At 45.9% G+C, this 22,499-nt stretch overlaps 1 protein-coding gene and 1 pseudogene across 1 annotated transcript in view; one reads left to right on the forward strand and one right to left on the reverse strand.

The window, feature by feature from the left end:
* Positions 1-9,344: 9,344 nt before the first annotated feature.
* Positions 9,345-10,718, forward strand: LOC128045794 (elongation factor 1-alpha 1-like; annotated as a pseudogene).
* Positions 10,719-12,255: 1,537 nt separating this feature from the next.
* PIP5K1A (phosphatidylinositol-4-phosphate 5-kinase type 1 alpha) overlaps positions 12,256-22,499 on the reverse strand; it is a 55,063-nt gene continuing 44,819 nt past the window's right edge. The window contains exons 15-23 of the mRNA XM_052637964.1: positions 16,628-16,768; positions 15,534-15,648; positions 15,072-15,158; positions 14,777-14,845; positions 14,348-14,563; positions 13,855-13,963; positions 13,577-13,708; positions 13,425-13,492; positions 12,256-12,537 (exon numbers count right to left, since the gene is read on the reverse strand). Coding sequence (XP_052493924.1) covers positions 12,367-12,537; positions 13,425-13,492; positions 13,577-13,708; positions 13,855-13,963; positions 14,348-14,563; positions 14,777-14,845; positions 15,072-15,158; positions 15,534-15,648; positions 16,628-16,768 — 1,108 coding nt within the window. The 3' untranslated portion in view covers positions 12,256-12,366. The remainder of the gene's footprint in view (positions 12,538-13,424; positions 13,493-13,576; positions 13,709-13,854; positions 13,964-14,347; positions 14,564-14,776; positions 14,846-15,071; positions 15,159-15,533; positions 15,649-16,627; positions 16,769-22,499) is intronic.

The raw sequence follows: 22,499 nt of genomic DNA on the forward strand, positions 1-22,499 counted from the left end.
ATAAAGTCTCAGGTAAGGTTATTGATAGTGTGGACTTGATGCTTATATACCAAAGGAAAAGCGCTGGCAGAGCAGATGCTGAAGACAAGAGAGACAGGAGAGTGGGGGCATAACTGCTGCCAGGAGAGGCCGAAGAAGATGAGAGAGAAGAGGTTCAGAACTTTCAGAGCTTACTGTCCAAGGGCCTTGACTCCCTTTGTAAAGGGGATGTCTTCTGCTGAGAGTGATGGGGGAGTAGAGGAAAGTGTGATGAAGTAGTTGCTACAAGGAAATGATGAGAGGGCTGCTGATAATGGGAAATAGTCATTTCGTGGAGGCTCACATTTTAGTGAGATAGACTGGGTTTTGATCTTGGCTCTCACCCTTAATTAACTGTCTTTGCTCAAATGACTTAACTTTTCTGAAACTGACAAGTCCAGATGAAAAAACTGAAAAGGTAGGTGGTTGAGAACCAATCCATGCTTGCAGTTTAGCTGGGCAAGTGTGGGTTAAAAAGGAGCTTGAGAGACAAAAATCATTGGAAAGATAGTGGTTTAAATGATAGGTTAAGAGGCCTTTGCTCATTAGAGACAGAAGCAAAGGAAAGAAGCTATCAGTAAAAAATAGAGTTCAAAGAAGTAATTTCACATGTTTCCCTGTACTACAAAAGTAACATCCTGAAACATTCTAACATTCATAAAAGCAACCTCTTCCCCTCAAATCTGCATTTCTATAGTCCAGAAATAAACGTTGTTGTTTAGGTGCTAAGTTGTGTACAACTCTTGTGAGCCCATGGACTGTAGGCTGCCCACCAGGCTCCTCTGTCCATGGGATTTCACAGGCAAGAACACTGTAGAGGGTTGCCATTTCCTTCTCCATGGGATCTTCCTGACCAAGGGATCGAACCCACAGCTCCTGCACTGGAAAGCAGATTCTTTACCACTGAGCCCCCTGGGAAGGCCTTTTCACCCGTGTCTTGCCAGTCCTTGTATGAAGCTAGGAAACAATTAGGTATAATTAAACATTTAAGTGTCCCAGGTGGCGCTAGCAGTAAAGAACACACTTGCCAATGCAGGAGATATAAGAGATGAGAGTTCAATCCCTGGGTCGTGAATATTGCCTGGAGGGCATGGCAACTGCTCCAGTATTCTTGCCTAGAGAATCCCACAGACAGAGGAGCCTGGCAGGCTACAGTCCATAGGGTCGCAAAGAGTCAGACACAACTGAAGTGACTTAGCATACATGCATGCTATGTAGCAGGCCTTAGGAGTAGAAACTGTTTTTAACCTTACAGGCTACTTGTTTTATCAATAGATTACAAAAGTCAGAGCCAAAACCAGACTTTACCGGCAAAATCCAGGATGGAGGACGAAATAGGCTAAAAGGTCACTGCTTCCCTTGCCTTCATTCATCTCTGTGTTTCCACACTAACCCCTGAGAGCTGAAGGACTCTGCTCTGATTGATCTGTGTTTGTTTTGAAAGTACCTGGTATTTGGCAGAGATGCTTTGCAGCTGTACTTTGAGAGAAATACCGTGATCAACCGCCCCCAAAATAGCTCTGACTTGACCGCAGCAGGTGGATGGAACCTGGAGGTGTTAGAGCGTTACTTTTGCTTCTTAACACCATGCTAAGATCTCCACCCAAAGTGGGTGTCTGCAGTCTAACAGGCATGATTAATGCTGTGTGCAAAGGAGAGTAGAAGACTGGCCATGTCCTGGCTGCCCCTGAAAATCTCCTTCTCTTTCCTAGAGTCCTGAATAAATGTCTGCCTCCTAGGCCTTAAAACTCCCTTACTCCCCTCTCTTTGGGAAGAAGGTGCTTTTAGAACCCCTGTTCTCTGGCCATTGCATAAAACCCTGTCTTGCTTGCACCAAACTCAGTTTCATTATTAGCTGCTTGAACTTTAGCAGGAAAGAAGTCCTTGAATAACCCAGGAGGAACTTGGTTCAGCAAAGAAGTCTACACAAGAAGAGAGATTCATGTCTAATTTGGTCACAAGAGCATGGTGGTCTTTACCCTCTTAAAAACTGAAGATTCCCAAGAGTTTTTGTTTATGTAAATTACATATACATTGATATTTACTATGTTAGAAATTAAAATAGAAATTTTAAAAATATTAATCCTGTAAGAAATAGCAACAATAAATGTATTACATGTTAACATAGTTCAGTTTCTATGAAAAATAACTACATTCTCCAAAACAAAAATGTAATGAGAAGGGAAAACTTTTACATTTTTGCAAATCTCTTTAACAGATGATAGCTGGATTCTCATATCTGTGTCTGCATTCAATTTGTTGGAAAATGTTGTTTTGATTGACATACATAAAGAAAACATGACTTTTCAAATATGTTGTTACAAAAGGGAGGAATATTTCAAAATGCTTTTTCAGATAACTGTGGATATTCTTTCTTGAAACTATACCAAATCTTGATACACAGTCGTTTTAATTTTTATTTATTTTTGTCTGTGCTGGGTCTTCATGGTTTTGCAAAAGTTTTCTCTCGGAGAAGGCAATGGCACCCCACTCCAGTACTCTTGCCTGGAAAATCCCATGGACAGAGGAGCCTGGTAGGCTGCAGTCCATGGGGTCGCTAAGAGTCAGACACGAATGAGAGACTTCACGTTCAATTTTCACTTTCATGCATTGAAGAAGGAAATGGCAAGCCACTCCAGTATTCTTTCTGGAGACTCCCAGGGACAGAGGAGCCTGTTGGGTTGCATCTGTGGGGTCGCACAGAGTCGGACACGACTGAAGCGACTCAGCAGCTGCAGCAGCTTCTCGTGTTGGGGAGGGCTCTAGGCACGCAGGCTTCAGTTGCTGCAGCAGGCAGTCTCAGTAGTTGTGATGCAGGAGCTTGGTTTGCTCTGCAGCAGGTGGAATTTTCCTGGACCAAGGACAGAACCTATGTTCCCTGCATTGGAAGGTGGATTCTTATCCTCTGCGCCACTGTTATGGAGTCCAAGCTCGTCGACTGAGAGGCTGACCGAGAAGATTTCAGGCTAGTGCTTCAAAATAACCATCTTGTCAGGGCCTGGAAGCCAAGTTCTTTTATGGATCAGAAACAGCGGGAGGTGAAGAAACAAAGTAAAAAGACCATTTCAGTTCATTTCACTCACTCAATCATGTCCGATTCTTTGCAGCCCCATGGACTGCAGCACATCAGGCTTCCTTGTCCATCACCAACTCCTGGAGCTTATACAGACTCATGCTCATTAAGTCAGTGATGCCATCCAACCATCTCAACCTCTGTCATCCCCTTCTCCTCCTGCCTTCAATCTTTCCCAACATCAGGGTCTTTTCCAATGAGTCAGTTCTTCACATTAGGTGGCCAAAGTATTGGAGCTTCAGCTTCAGCATCACTCCTTCAAATGAATATTCAGGACTGGTTTCCTTTAGGATTGACTGGTTTGATCTTCTTGCAGTCCAAGGGACTCTCAAGAGTCTTCTCCAACACCACAGTTCAAAAGCATCAATTCTTCAGCACTCAGCTTTCTTTATAGTCCAACTCTCACATCCATACATGACTACTGGAAAAACCATAGCTTTGACTAACAGACCTTTGTTGGCAAAGTAATGTTCTGCTTTTAATATGCTGTCTAGGTTGGTCATAGCTTTTCTTCAAAGGAGCAAGTGTCTTTTAATTTCATGGCTGCACTCACCATCTGCAGCGATTTTGGAGCCCAAGAAAATAAAGTCTCTCACTGTTTCCATTGTTTCCCCACCTATTTGCCATGAAGTGATGGGACCAGATGACATGATCTTAGCTTTCTGAATGTTGAGTTTTAAGCCAACTTTTTCACTCTTCTCTTTCACTTTCATCAAGAGGCTCTTTAGTTCTTGGCTTTCTGCCATAAGGGTGGTGTTATCTGCATATCTGAGGTTATCACTATTTCTCCCGCAATCAGGATTCCAGATTGTGCTTCATCCAGCCTGACATTTCGCATGATGTACTCTGCATAGAAGTTAAATAATCAGGGTGACCATATACAGTCTTGATGTACTCCTTTCCCGATTTGGAACCAGTCTGTTGTTCCGTGTCGAGTTCTAACGGTTGCTTCTTGACCTGCATACAGATTTCTCAGGAGGCAGGTCAGGTTTGGTATTCTCATCTTTTTAAGAATTTTCCACAGTTTGTTGTGATCCACTCAGTCAAAGACTTTGGCGTAGTCAATAAAGCAGAAGTAGATGTTTCTCTCGGAGAAGGCAATGGCAACCCACTCCAGTACTCTTGCCTGGAAAATCCCATGGATGGAGGAGCCTGGTAGGCTGCAGTCCATGGGGTCACTAAGAGTCAGGCACGACTGAGCAACTTCACTTTCAATGTTCACTTTCATGCATTAGAGAAGGAAATGGCAACCCACTCCAGTGTTCTTGCCTGGAGAATCCCAGGGACAGCGGAGCCTGGTGGGCTGCCGTCTCTGGGGTCACACAGATTTGGACACGACTGAAGCGACTTAGCAGCAGCAGCAGCAGCAGCAGCAGCAGATGTTTCTCTGGAACTCTGTTGCTTTTTCGATAATCCAACGATGTTGACAATTTGATCTCTGGTTCCTCTGCCTTTTCTAAATCCAGCTTGAACATCTAGAATTTCATGGTTCACATACTGTTGAAGCCTGGCTTGGAGAATTTGGAGCATTGCTTTGCTAGTGTGTGAAATGAGTGCAATTATGCGTAGTTAGAACATTCTTTGGCATTGCCTTTCTTTGGGATTGGAATGAAAACTGACCTCTTCTAGTCCTGTGGCCACTGCTGAGTTTTCCAAATGTGCTGGCATATTGAGTGCAGCACTTTCACAGCATCATCTTTTAGGATTTGAAATAGCTCAACTGGAATTCCATCACCCCCACTAGCTTTGTTTGTATTCACGCTTTCTAAGGCCCACTTGACTTCCCATTCCAGGATGTCTTGCTGTAGGAGAGTTGTCATGCCATCTGGATCTGGATCATTAAGATCTTTTCTGTATAGTTCTTCTGTGTATTCTTGCCACCTCTTCTTAATATCTTCTGCTTCTGTTAGATCCATACCATTTCTGTCCTTTATTGTGCCCATCTTTGCATGAAATGTTCCCTTGGTATCTCTAATTTTCTTGAAGAGATCTCTAGTCTTTCCCATTCTATTGTTTTCCTCTATTTCTTTGCATTGATCACTGCGGAAGGTTTTCTTATCTCTCCTTGCTATTCTTTGGAACTCTGCATTCAGATAGGTATATCTTTCCTTTTCTCCTTTGCCTTTAACTTCTCTTCTTTTCTCAGCTATTTGTAAGGCCTCCTCAGACAGCCATTTTGCCTTTTTGCATTTTTTTTTCTTGGAGATGGTCTTGATCACTGCCCCTTGTACAATGTCAGGAACCTCAGTCCATCGTTCTCCAAGCACTCTATCAGATCTAATCCCTTATCTCCTAGCATGGCAAGCCTGGGGCAGAGGGATGTGTTAGTTTCACTTCCTTAAGACCCTTCACAGGTGGGCAGGGTCAAGCTATCTCCCAGTGAACCAAAGACACCCTAGCCCAAAGGACAGGTGGAAGGGGCTGGGCAGGTCTCCCTGAGGCATTTGCTTATGCCTATCATAACAAAAGCAGCAATATAAGAATTGAAGTCACAGAAGCAAATCCAGTATGGACTCAAAATTAACCCTTCCAGTTGGTTATACCACCAAGGAAATTCAATACACAGTAGTCTTTAAAATGCCAGTCACCATGTGGGATCCCAAACCATATTAGTATACTTTTTGTAATCTGTTACATCTGAATCCATTGCTTTTCTCTCTCTCTTTTTTTTTTTTTTTTGCATTTGAAATGGATCATTTGGAGAATATTGATTCACTGTATAATGCAGAGCCTCCTAATGTTGACACATTACAACACACAACTTTGATACATAATAGGTACATATTAATACCACCCATCTAAAATATTCTGAGAATGTCAAGTTCACTGTAGCACATACAAGTTTTCCAAAATTCAAAATTTCACCTGAGAACTCAAATTTCATCACAGACAACAAAAACTGTCAGTTGTTTTCCTTGAAGTGAGGCTTACATCATTTACTTTTGAGAAAGTGTTTGCCAAATTCTCAAGTCTGAATAACCACGGTTTGTCTGGTAGCTATTCTACTTTTTGGCTGCACTGGGCCTTCGTTGCTGCTCCAGCTTGTCTTGAGTGGTAAGCAGGGGGGATGTTCTGTAGTTGCGGTGTACAAGCCTCTTTCTCATTGCTGGGACTTCTCTCGTTGCAGAGCATGGGCTCCAGGGCTTCAGCAGTGTGGCATGTGGGCTCAGACGGGGCAGGTTCCAAATCCTAGAGTGCAGGCTCAATAGTCGAGGCACAAGGCTTAGTTGCTTCACAGCATGTGGGATCTTCTCAGAGCAGGGATCAAACCCATGTTGCATGTAACTATAGGCAGATTCTTTACCTCTGAGCCACCAGGGAAGCCCCTGGCATTATTCTTTTAAGTAACAATGTTACATTATTAAAAAAAAAAAAGCGGCTAGTTCATCTCACAAGTCAAACAACTGCACAAGTGCCGTTCCTCGAGTCCATCATTGCACCCCAGGATCCAGCCACACGCTGTATGTAGTTCCCACTTTCCCTCAGACATGCTCAAGATGTGGACTCAAGGGCTGAGGTTTAGGGACTTCCCTGGTGGTCCAGTGGTTAAGAATCTGCCTGCCAATGCAATCTGTCACAACTGGAGAAAGCCTGTGAGCAGCAACAAAGACCCATCACAGCCAAAAGAAATAAGTATTTTAAAAAGGTTGAGATTTAATACAATTCATGATTTTACTGCTTCATCAAGGACAGTTTTTGTGTTTTTTTCAATCCAGTGGACTGCCACTGTCTTAGATTCGTGCTAAGGCACCAAAAGTTTTACCCCTACTGTTTCAGCATCATTGCAAGTATCATCATCATGGAAGAGAAGAAAAACATCCTAACACAATATTAATGATGATAATAGTTTTGACCTCACAAACTGCCGAAAATAGTCTTGGGGACTCTTAGAGGCTCACAGACCGCACTGTCAGAACCATCACTGTGAGTAAGTTACCTGCCTCTCTGGCTTTCAGTTTCCTTATCTATAAACTAGGATCAGTGATGCTACAGCTACCTCATAGGGTTGTGGAAGCTGAATGATACGAAAGTGTGAAGCATTTAGAATAGTCTGTGGCACACTGTGTTATACAAGCATCTGCTAATATAATCATATAGTCAGCGTCACTAAATGTTTTTCCAAAATAAAATTTATTGACAATGTGTAATATTCTACAGTGGTGGAACCTAATTGTTGGATATTAGGTTGTTTCCATTCTTTCAACATCCCTGTACATATCTGTGTCATTTCTCAGGTTAAATTCCTGAAATGGAGTTGCCCAGAGTACATGTATTTTTCACAGTACTGCTGGAAAGCATACATGGACCATCAAAGTGGGAGAGCTGAGAAAAAGAGGGGTCCATGGGTATCTGAATAAGCCGGGGGCATCTCTTAAGGTGGACGTGTTGCCGTAAATATGGAAGAATGAACTGTGATGATGATCTCTGAATTGGAAGAGGCCAAGGTGTTGGTTGAGTCATCCTCATGAACACTGAAGTCACTCAGCTGGCATGCAGAGGGCCAGAGATGGGACACAGGGCCCATCACGACTAGATGCACAGATTCTGCCAAAACGTGATTTGGCTGGAAAACTATCCCCAGACTCAGGAAAGCCAAAGTGACCATTATCTTTAAAACCAACACCTATAAAAGGCTGCCACGTCCTAGATGATGAGCCATTTCTCTCAAGTAAATATGTGATTCAAAAAAATGCTAGTGTCCTGCTCAACATACACATTTTCAAACTCACTATTCAGAAACGGCACACATCCAATACGAACATAATGTAAGCACAGGGTAGGCTTTCTAGCTCGATTTTATGGAACCTTGTTTACATTCAAGCATTAAAGTCTGACTTCAGGATACTGCAAATTAAATTCATGGAATCTTGGCCCAGGCAGAAGCAGCACCACAGTGAAAGGAGGGTTCCCCCCCCGCAATAAATAATGCTGTAACAAGTGGCTTTCCATATTACAAAATTGAAATTGGATCCCTATCTCACTGTACATTGAGACAGAATAAGGAATTTCTATGTGAAAGGCAAAACCATAGAACTTTCAGAAAAAAAAAAGAATATCTTTCTGACCTATGGAAGAGTTTACTGGACACAAGAAACACTAACTTTGAAAGAAAAGATTGAGAAATCTGAAACTAAATTTAAAAATTTTGGTCACTAAAGGGTACCTTTTGAAAAATGAAAAGAGATTCCCTGGTCGTCCAGTGGTTAGGGCTCAGTGGGCCTAACTAGAATATTACTAATACCTTGTCACATACCTATCCTTCTTGAACTCACTTCTTCACATTCTCCTCGGAACTTTTATCCTGAATCTCACATTATTTTTTCCTTTCATGTCTTCTCATATACATAAAGCGTCTTGACAAGAATGTTTAGTTTTAATGTGTTTGAGCTTTATAAAAAATAGTTTTAGGGCATTCCCTGGCAGCCCTAACTCAGTAGGGCTCCCAGGGCCTAGGTTCAATCCCTGGTTGAGGAACTAAGATCCCTTAAGCAAGCACTATGTGCCAAAAAGAACAGTGAAAAGACAAGTCATAAATTTGACATGCTTATAACAACATATAACCAATAATGATTTAATACTAAGAATAAAGAACTTCTATAAAACATCAATACAAAGTTAACTCAAGGACTTCCCTGGTGGTACAGTGGATAAGAATCTGCCTGCCAATGCAAGGGACATGGGTTTCGTCCTTGGCCCGGGAAGATTCCACATGCTGCAGGGCAACTAAAGCCTGGATGTCACAGTTACTGAAACCCTCGAGCCTAGATTCTGTGCTCTGCAACAGAAGCCGTTGCCGTGAGCAGCCTGCACACCGCAACTAGAGAAAGCCCCTGCATGGCAATGAAGACCCAGCCCACCAAAAAAAATGAACTCAAGAGAAAAATGAACAAAAAATATGAAGAAATATTTCACAAAAATGGAAATACAAAGACCTATTTTTTTAAAAAAAAGGATAATTAACCTCATTAGTAATTAGAGAAACACAAATTAAGATCACAAGGATTATCGTTTTATCCTCACTGGACTGGCAGAAATTTAAGAACTTGTAACAGTCCCAAAGGCTGGAAAGGGATGAGTTCAACAGGAATTCTTAGACTGCAGGAAGGAGTGCAAATCCATACAGCCACTTTAAAAAACAATTCATCATTATCCTGTGAAGTATCCTAAAGAAATTCCTGCTTTGTTTTCCCACCCCCCCCCCACCCCCCCGCAACGGGTTTGCCACCAGGACACAGGTGTCATGAAAACCAAAATGGGAAAGAAGACCCACATCAACATCGTTGTCATTGGGCACGCAGATGCAGGGAAGTCTACCACGACTGGCCATCTGATCTACAAATGTGGTGGGATCGACAAGAGAACAATTGAAAAGTTGGAGAAGGAGGCTGCCAAGATGGGAAAGGGCTCCTTCAAATACGCCTGGGTCTTGGAGAAACTGAAAGCTGAACGTGAGCGTGGTATCACCACTGATATCTCCCTGTGGAAATCTGAGACCAGCAAGTACTATGTTACCATCATTGATGCCCCAGGACACAGAGACTTCGTCAAAAACATGATTACAGGCACGACCCAGGCTGACTGTGCTGTCCTGATTGCTGCCACTGGTGTTGGTGAATTTGAAGCCGTATCTCCAAGAACGGGCAGACCCGTGAGCGTGCCCTTCTGGCTTACACCCTGGGTGTGAAACAACTAATCGTTGGTGTTAACAAAATGGATTCCACTGAGCCACCCTACAGCCAGAAGAGATACGAGGAAATTGTTAAGAAGTCAGCACCTACATTAAGAAAATTGGCCACAACCCCAACACAGTAGCGTTTGTGCTAATTTCTGGCTGGAATGGTGACAACACGCTGGAGCCAAGTGCTAACATGCCATGGTTCAAGGGATGGAAAGTCACCCGTAAGGACGGCAATGCCAGTGGAACCACCCTGCTTGAAGCTCTGGATTGCATCCTGCCACCAGCTTGCCCAACTGACAAACCCTTGTGTTTGCCCCTCCAGAATGTCTATAAAATTGGTGGTATTGGCACTGTCCCTGTGGGTCGTGTGGAGACTGGTGTTCTCAAACCTGGCATGGTGGTCACCTTTGCTCCAGTCAATGTAACAACTGAAGTGAAGTCTGTAGAAATGCACCATGAAGCACTGAGTGAAGCCCTTCCTGGGGACAGTGTGGGCTTCAATGTCAAGAACGTGTCTGTCAAAGATGTCCGTCGTGGCAATGTGGCTGGTGACAGCAAAAATGACCCACCCATGGAAGCTGCCGGCTTCACAGCTCAGGTGATTGTTTGGAACCATCCAGGCCAGATCAGTGCTGGATATGCACCTGTGCCGGACTGTCACACAGCTCACGTTGCTCGCAAGTTTGCTCAGCTGAAGATTGATCATTGTTCTGGGAAAAAGCTGCAAGATGGCCCTAAATTCTTGAAATCTGGTGATGCTGCCATCGTTGATATGGTTCCTGGCAAGCCCATGTGTGTCGAGAGCTTCTCTGACTGTCCTCCTGTGGGCCGTTTTGCTGTGTGTGACATGACACAGTCACTGTGGGTGTCATCAAAGCAGTGGGCAAGAAGGCAGATGGAGCTGGTAAGGTCACCAAGTCTGCCCAGAAAGCTCAGAAGGCCAAATGAATATTATCCCCCAAATCTGCCACCCCAGGCTTAATCAGTGGTGGAAGAACAGTCTCAGAACTGTTTGTCTCAATTGGCCATTTAAGTTTAATAGTAAAAGACTGGCGAATGATAAAAATGCATTGTAAAACCTTCAGGAGAGGAGAATGTTTTTGTGGACCATATGTTTTGTGTATGGCAGTTTAAGTTATTAGTTTTTAAAATCAGTACTTTTTAATGAAAACAACTTGACCAAAAAATCTGTCACAGAATTTGAGGCCCATTAAAGAGTTTAATGAGAAAAAAAAAATAAAGAAATTCCTGTATGGGTGCATCAGGAGATATGTACAAAAAACACTGAGATCCTGTTGATACTAGGAAAATAACTAGAGGCAATGCAAGATCCATCTACAGGAAAATGGTGAGATTGCAGAACATCCCCAGAATACATAACATCCATGAAAAATGAATACGCAGCCACTAAGTGCAGCAACTTTGAAGAACCTAAGAAACAAATTGGTTGTTAGAAACCATGTTCTGCAAGTCTCAGAGTATAGGACTTTTGGGGAGAGGGCCTCGACACACAGCTTGTGGCATCTTAGTTCCCTGACTGGGGATTGAACCCAGGCCCTAGCAGTGAAAGAACCAAGTCCTAACCACTGGACCACCTGCCAAGAAATGCTCAAACACATTAAACATTCTTGTCAAGACTCTATGTATATGAGAAGACATGAAGGGAAAAAAATAATGTGAGATTCAGGATAAAAGTTCCAAGGAGGATGTGAAGAAGTGGGTTCAAGAAGGCTAGGTATGTGACAAGGTATTAGTAATATTCTAGCTTTTACATTGAGCAATTTCAGATATGTTAACTTCTTTACATCTTACTTTATATATAAGGATTTTATGTGTAAAATATTATTTTTTCAAATGTAATAGTAATAAAGGGAGAGATTATATGAATTGTGCATTCTATTTCATGCCCCACAAAATCCTGCCTCTAAATTTGGTGCTCCAACAAGATGAATCATGTTTCTCCTTCACAGACTTCCACCTTGTGAAAGGTCTCCAAGATCCCTGATATGTGGTATTCTGAGTTTTTCACCTGTCTCCTGCTGTTTGCCGGCCCAACTAGTCTTTAAGTGACAAAATGCCTCCACGCCATCAGCACACGCTATTCCTACTGAATGGAAACATCACCATCTCGTTTGCTGGCTGATGAACTTCTGGCCCCATTAAATGAGGGTTCAAATGTTGCCTTTGGGAACCTTCCCAGAGGCTACAAGGCTGTGGCCCTCTCTCCTCACTTCCACAGTGCCTTGTTCAGGCCTCTCTTTGGGCACTTGTTAGACGTGGGTAACTGCTCATTTACAGGCTGACCCTTTCCTAGATGCTGAATCCTGAATGGCCAGTACTGGCTTCTCTTCTCTGGGCCCCCCGTGCCTCACACAAATGGCTTCCAGTAAAGTTCTTCCTAAGGAAGAACTGTCCTAGGTGGAGATGAGCAGAAGGGGAATGGTCACAGGCAAAGTTACCAGTGTTTGAAGCAAAAAAGCGAAAAAAAAGTTGCCAAGCTTTATTTAGGCCGCAGTGGTTACAGACAACACTTCCGACCCTTTCCCCCACCCCACCCGGCTTGGGCCGCTGGCCGGCTCGTCCCCTCCCTCCAGTCTCACTTCTTGTCCTCCTCCTTCTTGTCCTTCTTGCCGTCTTTGGTGGCCTGGGAGGCCAGGGAGCCCATAGCATTTCGAATGGCCTCGTTGTTGGGATCCACGCCCGGAAGGTTCTCCAAGACACTCTGAAGGAATTCGGGGTCCTGCATCACGTCATAATCATCCTCCTCCTGAAAAGGGGGCAGTGTCAGCCCGGTGACGGGGGCTGGCTGCAGAGGAAGCCCGTGTGGAAGACGGGAGCGCACCGCCACACGAGCCCTTCTCCCCACTTGACTGGCCAAGGACAGGAAGGAGGGTTTAGGAAAATACCCAGTGCCTATTCACAGTATGCTGGAGCAGGAAAAGGCAAGTGTTCTTGCCTTTCCAGTTCCGCTCCAGTGTTCTTGCCTGGAGAATCCCCACGGACAAAGGAGCCTGGCGGGCTACAGTCTACAACGTCACAGAGCCAGACACAACTGAGCAACTTAAGCACATACAGAGTATGAACTTAAAACACTTATTCTATTTTTGTTGCTGTTGTTGCACAGGCATGGCTTTCCAGATCTTAGTTCACTGACCAGGGATTGAACCCCGGGCCTCCAGTAGTAAAAGCCCTAAGTCCTAACCACTGGACCACCAGGGAAGTCCCCCAAACATTAAATTACCGACCAATTAGAGGAGAAGCCTGAGACACTGCTTTCTGAGCTCAAAAGATAAAAACAGATGCCATGACCTTTAGGTTTCTTGCTATTAGACACCCACTCCCCGTTTTTGTTTTCCTGGAGCCTCTTTTTACCCTCCTGGAAGATGGCATCACTGAGAAGTGTCCGGATTGCTCCCACCAGCAAGGAAGGGAAGTTACAGAACACTTAAGACATTTCTCCAACTCTGGCCACATTCTCCTTAGCAAGGTTTACCCACGAGAAACATTACCTCCATGGGTTTCTTTCCTTCTGCTCTAGAAAGAGCTCATCTATGAAACCCTGAGACAGGAACGGTTCCAGCCCTAGCAGGCTGAGGATCTCAACACAGGGGATGTTAAGGCTGATGGCGGCATGGAGTCATCACCAGCCCTCACCTTGGTGGGCTCAGATGTGTCCATGGCTGAGCTGGCGTCCATGTCAGCTGACTCTGCCTGGCCAAACTCTGAAGAAGGAAGGTCAGTTTGCTCAGCTCCATTTCTTCCTGCAGTGTCTCTGCTGCGGCACGCCCACCCAGGCCCTGGCTCACCTGCACCCTGGAGGGACATCTGCATGGCGTAAGCAATCTGCTCCTCCTCAGTCATACTGCTTAGGTCAGGGAGCCCCGTGCGGCCAAACTCCTGCTGGCTGATGGTCATCTTCAGCAGGGCATCGTCCGAGTCTAGGAAAAGGAAGACAGCGGCAGGGTGGAACTGTGCCCACCCCCAAGCCCACGTGTTTCCACACCGCCAGAACCCCAGCCCCATCTACACCAGCCCTTCACAGAGCACCCCACAGTCCCGGGACTTCAGATTCCACCTCTTTCACCTTCAGTCCCGGTCGTAGCAATCCCGGCCTCAGCGGCAGAGGCGGCAGCTGCCCGCCGTGCCTCTTCTTCTTGCCGCTGCCGCTGCTCTTCCATAGACACACGCAGGGCCTGGCCAAAGGTGGGGAAAGTCAGACATTCTCCGGCCCTCAGTCCCCTGGGGCGCTGGGGAAGGCAGCTGAGGGGTGGGGACGGACTGTAAAGGGGCAGCTTCTGGTTTATACCCGTGGGGAAGCAGCTGGAAAGATGACAGATGACATAAGGGAAAAGGATGGGCTTGGGAGAAACCTGGGGTTTCGTGGGGAGAAGCGAAGACGAGAGTCTGACAGTGGTGCCCCTAGAGATCAGACAGAATTATGGGGAAGAGGGACCTAGAGGGGGTCTGGGAAAACAAGCAAGGGTCCTTAGGACTGTCTAGCCCTAGAGAAGCTAGATGCTGTGTGAGAAGGATCAAGAAGGACACCTGGGCTCTCCTGGAGGTCAGTGTTTGCTCACCAGGGCCAGCTCAGGATCAGCGCTGGGATCCACTCCAAATTCAAAGTCACTGGCACCAAGACCCAGCATGGCACCACCTTCCCCAGCCAGAATGGGCGAGCTGATGAGGGCATCGGCCAAGCTGGGCCCAGGAGGCACTGTCACCAGGTGAGAACCGGTTCCGTCTTTGCCGTTCAACGTGTTTACAAAAGCGGTCAGCTTTTCTGTGTTCACCTCCTGGGGAGAGAAGAAACCGGGAGGCTCTCCTTCCCGCCCTGCCCCCATTCTCTGCCCCCAGCTCCTGTCTGCAGCCCCTCACGCCCATGCAGACACTCCTCTAGGCAAAGACTGTTCTCTATTTACGATCAAAGCAGTCACTGGCCCCCAACCAGCCCTTACTCACCTCTTCCCCCAAATTGATAATGTCAACATTTACTTTCCCTTACTCACCTCTTCCCCAAAATTGATAATGTCAACATTTACTTTCTCCTTCTTGAGGCGTTTAGCCAGTTTCACCAGCTAGGAAGAAGGGGAGAGAAATGAGGAAGTCTGTTTCATACCGCAAGGGAAGGTGACACACATCACAAGCTTACCACTCCAAGGGCCCGGCAGAAACTGAATTCTGCACAACCTCCCTTCCCCAAACTGATGGACCCAGTGCTTCTTCCTGACTCTCCCAAGAGTCAACAGAAGCCCCCTCCCAAACATGTGGTGCCCAAACTCCCCGGCTGTCACTTGGACTCACATCCTTCTCATTGTCCTCCACAGGGCTTCCCACAAAGGCAATGATTCGCATCTTGTGATTCTTGCCCTGCCGGTGCTTCAGGGCCAGCTTCAAAAGGAAGAGGGAGTTCTTGGAGTTAGCCACAGGAATCCCCCAGCTCTTTCCTATCACTCTCTTTCTTACAGCTTCCATATACTTTGAGCCTACCATCACACTCACACCAGATCTAAACCCCCTCCCTCTCCCTTCCCTTCTATCTGTGCCTCTCTGTGGATAAGGAAGAGGGGTTAATTCTCCATTCTAGGGACTTCCCCTTCCAGATCCTCACCGATCATCCCACTATATCCTTTCCACTCATTTCTCTACATCATCTCTCTTCCCTGGTGCTGGTTCTCACTCCAAGCGTCTAGGGGGGAATGAGTAAGGATGGAGGCAGAATCCCAAAGCAAGGAGGAACCGCCAGAGGGACCCAGCAGGACTCACGTGGGCCACGCGGATGCCAGTGCAGAAGGTGATTTTGCCCTTGGGCTGGACAGTGTGAAGCTTAGACAGGATGCGGCCAGTGTCTGGGGTGAGTGTGGTCAGCACTTCACAGTCACTGGAATGGGGAGGAAGCACGTCTGTGATTTCAGGGTAGGACAACTGCCTCCAAACTGTGCTCAACTCATCTTTTCTTTAGAGACCGTGATGATAACTGTTATCTCTATTTTTCCTAAACAAACATCTACTGTTTAGAGAGCAGATCTTCCAAGTTCTCATTACAAGGAACAACTTTTAACTATGTGAGACATGGATATTAATTAAACTTACTGCGGTGATCACTTTGCGATATACACATTATCGAATCATTATACCTTCAACTTACACAATGTTACATGTCAATGACATAAAACTAGAGAATAACTGGAGAAAACTAGAGAAAAATCTCTAATGTGTGGATATGAAACACAGAAAATAAGAAGGGGGTGATTTTGAGAGAAGCTGGCCTCTTCCAGTATTTCCCCCAACCTCTCTCATGCCACCTTCCTCTCAGGGGCCTGAGAATTCTCTACAATAGCTGGATGCTCCTTCTTCTCTCTCGTATCTTCATTTTTAGACTCATTTTCTGGCTAATAACATGAATGCTGGGATGGGCAGTCACTCACTTGAGGATTATCAGTTCCCAAAACAAATTACTTTGGGGGTAACACGGTGTGTGACATGCCCTGGGAAAGTGACCCCAAACCCTTTTTATTGTCTTTAAAATATGGTGAGGACTGCCCTGGTGGCACAGTGGTTGACCATCCACCTGCCAAGGCAGGGGACACAGGTTCAATTCCCGGTCCAGGAGGATTCCACATGCCTCAGAGCAGCCAGACCTGTGCGCCCCAACCACTGAACCCGTGTGCCTGGAGCCTGGCTCCACAGCAAGGGGCGTGCTGCTTTTATTTATATGAGTAGTGAAGAAGGTAGTCTAGGAAGGTGATGGGCAAAAGCAGCCTCAAGGAATCCACGAAAAGGCAGGCCTAGGCACCGCAGCGGGTCAGACAGGAATCGCCCCGCCTCCCCCGCACGCCCTCCCGCTCTGCGCCACCTACTTGGCCAGTGTGATGAGGCCCACGTTGTTCTCGGGGTTGCTGCGGGTCTTGGAGTGGCAGACTATATTGACGGCATCCTGCTGGGCCTGCAGCCGGGTGGGTAGGAAGTCCCCGTTCCGCATGTACTCACTGTTGTCCACGCTGCCAGGTTGGGGGGTGAAGCAGGAGAGATAGGCCACACTGTGAGACCTGTCTGAGACACTCCCTCCAGGTCCAGGAACCACCCCCCCACAACTCTCCCATGAGGGGTGCCACGGCATACAGCAGTGGCTCTCAGTCTTTGTGGAACAGAGGATCAGCTGCAACTTTTTTTTTAATATACACATGACCAAGCCCTCATCTAGACTTACTGACTCAAAATAACAAAAGGCAAAAAATCTTTTTAAATCTCCACAAGTAATTGCGTAAGTACCGAAGGCTGTGATCTACTAATGTACCATGTCCACCTTTTTATAAGCTGCCTTAAGTGTTATCAATCATGGTCGTGGAGAAACATGCTATCTGCTATTAAAATAGGAGTATTCCAAGGCAGGAAATCAACAGAGCAACTGAAAAATATTTACGAAATAACACACACTTGGCACACTGAGTGCAGGAAAGTGCAATCTAAATAATCCGGTTAAATGTTCAACAGCTTTGACAGCTGGACTGAACTGCAAAAATGAGGTTTCATAGATCTGGGGGTCTCACGTATTCTATCCCTATAGTTTTTCACAATCTGTAAGAATCCAAATAACATGGAATACAAGTGCCAGGTTCCTGGAGACCAAAAGAAGACAGGGAAGTGAGAAAGTTATCTACACCCCAGAAGAGAATGAATTCTTGACGAACTGAGGTCTGTCAAAACACTGAAAGCAAGCAGCATACTGAGAGACAGCTCCTCTCTGCTGGCACGCTAAACGGGCTTGGAGGCGATTTTTTTCTTTAGTATCCTTTGCCAGGCAATAAACACAAACCAAAAATGATGAAGAGAGGTAATTAAGAAACTACTGGAAGACAAGTAGAAAGGGTTGGAAGGGTAGTGTTCGGGCAGGTTCAAATCCCTACTCTACTACTTACTAGTTCTATGATCCTAAGGAAGCTACTGGATTTCTCTAACGTCCAGTTACCTCATCAGTAAAATGGGTTTTATTATACCTACCTGGATAGTGCTGGCTATGAGTATTAAACTCATGGAAAGTACTTAGCACAACGCCTAACAGTAAGCATGATACACAGACTATTTCTTATAGATGAAACTCAATCCATATAAAGGAGGTCAAGGGCGGACTTTACTGACCACACTATATTCTTTTTTCCCTGATACACTGTTTCCAACTACTCTCCCAACAGGGAAATAACTGCGTTCCTAGCTTCAAATACAGTGGTGGCTAAATATATGAAACAATGGAAGCTTTGAGGATCATCCAGCTGCAATAGCTACTAAGTACAAAGGCTGTGGGCAAGACCAGCAGATGGATGAAGGCTGGAAGAAAGATGTCAGAGGAAGCCCTGGGAGGTGGGGGGGTGGGGGGCGGCTGAGAGGGAGGAAGAACCTGCTGTGCAGAACACGACAGCGGTCCTCCTGCTGTCACCAGTGCATCAGAACCACTTTGAGGGTGATGGTACTGGCAGTGTTAAAAACACAGATGCTTGCACACCTACGTGTGCACCCCTAAAAAATCCAGTTTGCTTTTCCCAACACTGAACTTTATACAGACAGGATAATACATGCATTTCCTGTGACTACTTTCACTCAACAGTAAGTAATTTTTCCCAATAAAATTTTATATCAAAATAAGGGCTGACAAAATTATCCAGCTATTCCATAAAATTTTCATTAAAAAAAAAAGAATACAGATGCCTAAGCTTCCCTGGCTGGGAGTCTGAGCCACCAGACCAAGCAGAATCAAATATACACAACTTTCTGAGGGCCAGCAAAGCATGAGAAAAGAAGTGGCTTTCACTGCTCTTCTATGGCTGGGCTGTTACAACAGGGTGCCAGTGCATCACTCTGGACCTAACCTTTCCTCCCATACCCCAAGCCAGATCAGCATTCTTAAATCCCATTTTGTATATGGCTCTGGCTCCACCAGCCTCAGAACGTTTTCAGTAGTCCTCTATTGAAGGGTAAAGGGCAGAATTCAGCCTCCTCAACCCGACATCTGTGCTCTTCTACCTGGCTGCACGCCCCTTTCTCCAAAAAAGGGAACCACCTTCAACCAACAACCTAATAATGAAGTCACGCTAGTCCATTTTCTACTCCCTAAACAAGCCTTGAGAATGTACACTTCAGCAGCTTTCCTTATGCCCTTCTCCTTACGTGTAATGGCCTCTCCTTAACATCTGTCTAAGTCCCTTCAAGGACCCTCTTAAATTCTTTCCTGAGGACTTCTTAAGCATCATGGCAACTAATAGATGCAGAGTGCTGCAGTTTACAGAGCACCATGACACACACTGCCTACCCGTGCTATGAGAAGAGTAGATGTTACTATTATATTCGCATTTTATAGCTAAAGTGAGAGATTTACTACATTCTCAAGAACATGCAGCTGGAAAGTACCCCAAACACAGGATTTTGCATTCTAAATCCTGTCCTCTTTCTACTCTTAACTTGCTTTCTTCCAGAGGCTGCCATATTTAGCAAATGAAAATACAGGGCTCCCAGAATTCCCTGGTGACACAGTGGTAAAGAGTTCGCCTGCCTCTGCAGAGAACATGGGTTCGATCCCTGGTCTGGGAAGATCCCACATGCTACACAGCAACTAAGCCCGAGTGAGCTGCAACTGCTGAGCCTGTGTGCCACAACTACTGAAGCTCCGGCGCCTAGAGCCTGTGTTCCACAGCAACCAGAACCCTGCAAACCCTCACCACAACAAACAGTAGCCCCGGGTCCCAGCAACTATAGAAAGCCCAGGCAAAAGCAGTGAAGATCCGGCACAGCCAAAAACAAATAAAGAAGAGAAAATACAGGACTCCTAGTTAAATCTGAATTTCAGACAAACAACAGTAACTTTCTAGTGAAAGTATGTCCCATGCAATATGTGGGACATACACATGGCCATTGTGACATTAAAAATAACTGTTTATCTGAAATTTAAATTTTACTGGGCATCCTATGTGCTATCTGACAACAGTATCTACCCAGCAAAAAGAAAACCCTTAGGTGTCTGTTCCATGGAACTGGGGATTTGTGTGTGTTTGTGTACTATTCTGTTTTCATTCTAGGCTCACACTTAGAAGAAACTCTTGAAACCTTGCAAAAGTGTGGTCCTCAGTTTTAACAGCTAGCCAAGTCAGACTGATGAGAGCTCACTGGATAAGTGCCGAAGCGTCTTTGAGTCAGATAATCCTGAGTTTAAACCTAGGCTCCACCACTTAACCTGCTGTGTGATTCTGTGTAAGTCATTTAAAACTGCCGAGACGCGGTATCCTCATCTGTAAAAGGGAGGGAGTATTGTGAGGCTTAAGTGAGATGAAGCAAATTAAATGCCTAACATTTAGAAGGTAGCTTAGTAAAGAATCTGCCTGCAGTACAGGAAATCCTCATTCGTTCCCAGGGTCGGGAAGATCCTCTGGAGAAGGAAATGGCAAACCACTCCAGGGTTCTTGCCTGGAAAATCCCAGGGACAGAGGAGCCCAGCGGGCTACAGTCCATGGAATCGCCAAGAGTCTCCGACACGACTTAGCGACTAAGCCACAAACACTTATAAAGTACTCTTGTAGTGCCTTTGACGGTAACACCAGGAAAAGCGAAGGAGTCAGCGACAAGTGAGTGGGGCGAGGAAGGGAGCTGAAACTCTCTTCCTAACACCCATCATTGTGAAAAGAAGAGAGGAAGGCAGAAGACTAGCACGGTGAGTCCGAGAAGCAGGACTCTAGCTAAAGACAGATGTAGGCTGGTCTAGAGAAGACGACGCTGTAATGGAGATAAATAACAGGGCCGGTCAATGACTGTCCGCGGACTGAGGGTTAAGCGGGGTACCTCGGGCCCGTCCGTCGGGAGCTACCTCTGGGGCCCCGGGATGACTCAGGGAGTCGCTGGAGCTCCTTTCCTCCCGGCCCAAGGCCTCATCTCTTCCACCAGGCCCCCTCGCCCACCCCAGGCCCGCCCGGCCTCCGAGCTACAGGCGCCCCCGACCCAGTCCCGCTGCCCAAGGGGGCCCGAGGTGGCTCCTCACCAAACCATAGTGCTTTCCAACACCATCGTGCCTCCTTCCTCCCTCCCCGACCGGTTCTCCTAGACCACTAAACAACAACTCCTCCAATTGGCCCGGCGCGCATCACCAATCACTGACCTCGGTTGGGCCAGCTGATTCCGCCTTCATCCCCGTGTTGCTTTCTGGGAGTTGTAGGCGCCGCCAGAAAGAAAAAAAAAAAAGTGGGAGCTGTTTGGGGCGGAGGGAGGGGCCAAGTAACACAAAAAAGAGGGCCACACCTCCACCTGCCCTGCCGTTCAGGTTTTCTGGTGGCGTTCCTTGCAGAGAAGAGCTAAGAAAAAACGTGAAGGAACTTCTGAAAGTGCTGAGGCTATGTCTATTCCAGCATCATCGTTTTTAAAAACTGACGGGATGACTACTGACTACTGACTTTCCAGCTCCCCCGGTTCCCCATGGCACTTTGTTCATCAAACTACTAAGCACTTATACCTCTGAATTGCATTTGTGTGTATATCTGTCTTTCCCATTTCATTAAGGGCAAAAGAAAGTGAGTGTTAGTCGCTCAGTCGTGTCCCCCCTCTTTGAGACTCCATGGATTGTAGCCCGCCGGGCTTCTCTGTCCGTGGAATTCTCCAGGCAAGAATTCCGGAGTGGGTGGCAATTTCCTTCTGCAGGGGATCTTCCCCAACCCAGGGATCGGACCGATCTCCTGCACTGCAGGCAGGTTCTTTACCGTCTGAGCCACCAGGGAAGTCCCCATTAAGGGCAAGAGAAGTGTCAATCTCTGCTATCCCTAAGTCCACTACAAAGCCTGACATATGGTAGGAAGGCAGAAAAAAGTTTGATGAATCAATAATTTTAACTAATCTCCCAAAGAATGGGAGACAACCTAGTCAATCACTTTTGCTTTTCAATCAAGTCACATTTTAGCGACTTCCCTGGCATTCTAGTGGCTAAGACTGTGCTCCCAGTGCAGGGGGCCCCAGGTCAGGGAACTAGATCCCACATGCCACAACTAAGACCCAGTGCAGCACCCCCCAAAAAAAGAATTACATTTTAAAATGTCTTAGGGATTTCCCTAGTGGTACAGGGATTAAGACTGCACTTTCAGTGGAGGGGCTGTGGTCTCATACCCTGGTGGGGTAACTAAGATCCCACATCTGTCATGGTATGGTCAAAAAATAAAAATAAAATTATTTTAATTAAAAATGCCTTGGCTGGAAATTCCCTAACAGTTCAATGGTTAGGACTCTGCACTGCCACTGCAGAGAGCACCAGTTTGTTCCTTGGTCAGGGAACTAAGATCCTGCATGCCTTGGCCTGGCTATAAATAAATAAATGCCTTGGCTTACCTACACACACACTCCAAAGAAAAACTGGAAATTCCAGGTGTCTATTTTGGAGGAAGTGGGGGAAGGAGCAGAGGACCCAGACATGACTACAGAGATGGTAGATGGAGATGCCAAGTGTGTTGGGCTCCAAAATCACTGCAGATGGTGACTGTAGCCATGAAATTAAAAGACGCTTACTCCTTGGAAGAAAAGTTATGACCAACCTAGACAGTATATTCAAAAGCAGAGACATTACTTTGCCGACTAAGTTCCGTCTAGTCAGGGCTATGGTTTTTCCTGTGGTCATGTATGGATGTGAGAGTTGGACTGTGAAGAAGGCTGAGCGCCGAAGAATTGATGCTTTTGAACTGTGGTGCTGGAGAAGACTCTTGAGAGTCCCTT

The sequence above is a fragment of the Budorcas taxicolor genome, chromosome 3 (assembly GCF_023091745.1).
Source record: "Budorcas taxicolor isolate Tak-1 chromosome 3, Takin1.1, whole genome shotgun sequence".
In the NCBI taxonomy this organism is placed as follows: domain Eukaryota; kingdom Metazoa; phylum Chordata; class Mammalia; order Artiodactyla; family Bovidae; genus Budorcas; species Budorcas taxicolor.